The sequence below is a fragment of the Aplysia californica genome, unplaced genomic scaffold, assembly GCF_000002075.1.
Source record: "Aplysia californica isolate F4 #8 unplaced genomic scaffold, AplCal3.0 scaffold00472, whole genome shotgun sequence".
NCBI lineage: Eukaryota > Metazoa > Mollusca > Gastropoda > Aplysiida > Aplysiidae > Aplysia > Aplysia californica.
The window spans coordinates 346,262-349,381 of record NW_004797742.1 but is presented as its reverse complement, the minus strand read 5'-3'; the positions used below and the strand labels follow the sequence as shown (position 1 = coordinate 349,381).

At 41.6% G+C, this 3,120-nt stretch overlaps 1 protein-coding gene across 1 annotated transcript in view; it reads right to left on the bottom strand.

Moving 5' to 3' along the window:
- LOC101846299 (dynein heavy chain 7, axonemal-like) overlaps positions 1-3,120 on the bottom strand; it is a gene marked incomplete in the record, with an annotated part of 71,001 nt that overhangs the window by 10,355 nt on the left and 57,526 nt on the right. Inside the window, 3 exon segments of the mRNA XM_035971617.1 lie at positions 332-493; positions 1,201-1,401; positions 2,774-2,935. Coding sequence (XP_035827510.1) covers positions 332-493; positions 1,201-1,401; positions 2,774-2,935 — 525 coding nt within the window.

Here is a 3,120-nt window from a genome sequence, read left to right as displayed (position 1 = left end):
GAGAGAGAGAGAGAGAGAGAGAGAGAGAGAGAGCAATAGTTTATGATTAGAAAAAAACTCACCGTGCTGATGTGAACATTGAGACTTAGGTAATGCAGTAATTCGTTTCATGGATCCTGGAGAGGAGGGAGGAGCAACTATGGCATTGTGCCACCTGCAATGACGCCTATTCTCAAACCAAGTAACTAAGTAAGTAAGTAATTGCTTCTATTCAAGTAATAGTAACATTTTAAAAAGGAGGATAGGTAAAGACAATGGATGTTTCATAAGATAGACACTGTACCTGTGCACCCTCCAACTACGGACTTTTACTTTCTACCTGGTTTCTTACCTCGTATTGGTTGAGGAATATCTGCAGTTGCATCACACTGATACGGAGGTCGGTGTCATTGTATTCATAAGGTATGTTCCAACCCAGAGGGCCGAATTTACGTCGTTCTTGAACCAGGGCGTGGAAAAAGCAAAGTGAGTATAACATCTTCTTGAAGATCACCTGTGAGAAGAGACAGACGCATTGAACAATTTGGCGAGTTTCACTGCGTTACTCTGCGCTGCTGGATACGTTTCGTCAAAACTGCACTTGTTTCTACTTGTTTTGACTTGGGTTTTGTTGATCACAGTCTCAGCACGAATCGGTTACTAAATTTCGTTCTCTGAAAACTAAATGATGTTTATGCGAATTGGGTGGTTTTACAATTCTATTCATTTTATTTATTTTTCTTTAGCTTTCATGTTACGCCTTCATTTAATAACAGACCTGGTTGAATGGCTCTTTCCAGCAATTGTCCCCCCCCCCTCTCTCTCTCTCCCTCTCTCTCTCTCCCCCCCCTCTCTCTCTTCCTCTCTCTCTCTCTCTCTCTCATACACAAACGCACACACACACATATACATACAGACACACTCAAACAAACACAAACACCACGCGCTCTCTTCCTCCTCCTCACATACACGCACGCGTGCACGAACACACACACACAAACACACACACACACACACACACACACACACACACACACACACACACATACGCACACATACCCACACACAAACATACACATACATACATACACACACATACTCCCTGTGTTTTTCTCTCCCTTTATATCTCTCATTGTTCCCTTTATCTCTCTCTCGCTCTCTCTGTTTCCTTTTTCGGGTTTTTCATGTTTCTGTTACTTTCCTCTTTCCTAAAGTACTCACCATTTGCTTGCAGTTATTGAAGAACTCCAGATCAGATATGGGATCGGACTTATATGATTTGATAATGTTGAACCGCAGGCCCTTAGGTGCTTCGTTGGTCATTTTGACTCCATTTTGAAGGATGGAAACTGGGAACGTCGTGGACGGGTAGGAGGTCAACCACAGGCGAAAGTCTGGGTGAGTCTGGTCCTCGGAGAACTCCTGAATAGATAGATAGATAGATAGATAGATAGATAGATAGATAGATAGATAGATAGATAGATAGATAGATAGATAGATAGATAGATAGATAGCAGACAAACAGCCAGCCAGCCAGCCAGCCAGCCAGACAGCCAGACAGACAGACAGCCAGCCAGCCAGACAGACAGACAGACAGACAGACAGACAGACAGACAGACAGACAGACAGAATTAAAAACTCTAAACCTGAGATAGGCATGATGGTCTCACGATTTTTAAAAGCAAATTTAAGCTAAAAATGCAAGTACACAAACAGAAAACTAAAGTTTGGTTTTCTTGGTCTAGCTTTTTGTGACCAAGAGTTGATGCCATAATCATGCCATTGCCAGATTCAGAACAGTAAGAGGTCGAGGAAAAAAAACAAGCACTCGCAAGGCTGTAATCTTGAGCTTATTTAGTAGTGCCATTCGAGAGAGAGAGAGAGAGTCATAAGTGCATCGAATCACATGGTCACTTGAGAACATACGTGAGGTAGCGTGGTGAAACCAGGCTCTCGTCAAAATAATCAAAGTGATGAAACTTGCATTTTTCCTCAGGTGTGTGAATTTGTATCGAATTTTTGTTTTTTGGCTCAACACCTTTCATGTCCATTAAAGAACTCATTTCTGTGTGGATTTTTCTGAAAAACGTTGATTAAAGGCACAAAAAAATGTAAATTTTCAGTTATCACGGACTCTTAAGCTGAGGAAATAACTTATCTTAGGCGGCCATTTTCTCACTAATTTTACCTCTGAAAACAGGTGAGCCCCACCTCCTTCTTTTGCAAATATCTCGACTTGTATTCTAGATAAATGGATATTTCTTTCATTCAAATAAAGACAAGTGAACAAGCTTTATAATGAAACCAATAACTCTACATGTCCAAAAATTGACGAGAGCCTGATTCCACCACGCTGCCTCACATACGTTATTTTCAACCCCCACAGAGTGGAGTAAAAGAAAACTTCATCAGCTACTCACACCAAGCAGGAGTCTAAACCCTCCGTAGGGCCGCGGTCGGGTCGCCGTGGTGTCTGGCTCGAAACACAGGTTTGACTGATCGCTACCTTAGAATTACAAAGTTCTGTCTGATCAATTTGAGTTACTAGGACCATGAGGTCAGAAAACAAATGTTCTATCTGCTCAATCAAAACCGAAAGATTATTCGGAGTCTTTATAAAAAGATTTTCAAAGAAATGCATTTGAATAACTGGACACGTTTTGAAACTCAAACTTTTTGACGTCCAATTTCTCAAAACTAGATGCTTAGAAGATGCAACTTTGTAATTCTAGGATGACGTTATCTTAACAATGTTCGAATCGAAATTTAAGTTCACCCAGTGTGGTACACTCACAGCACAGATTTTCTCCAAAGTTGGCATCCAGGACGCGGCGAGATGGCAGTTCTGTAGCACAACCCACAGCCCGTCTTTCACCGCTTTGTCCACCATTCGCATGGCAATAGGACCTTGACCTTGGCCCAGGGACAGGGAGTCAAACTTGTCTCCTCCCATGCTCTGCGAAAGGAAGCAGTATACTTAAACCTTTCTGTGAGGGGGTCGTGAGTGTGTATTATTGTCTCATGTGACAGTGTGATGTGAAGCGCTGATGAGTATTTGTCGAATGGAACTATTGAATAAGCTCATGACTGTTGTAAGTGCTTGTTCTTAGAATAAATTAAAGGTCTTATAATAAATGAAAA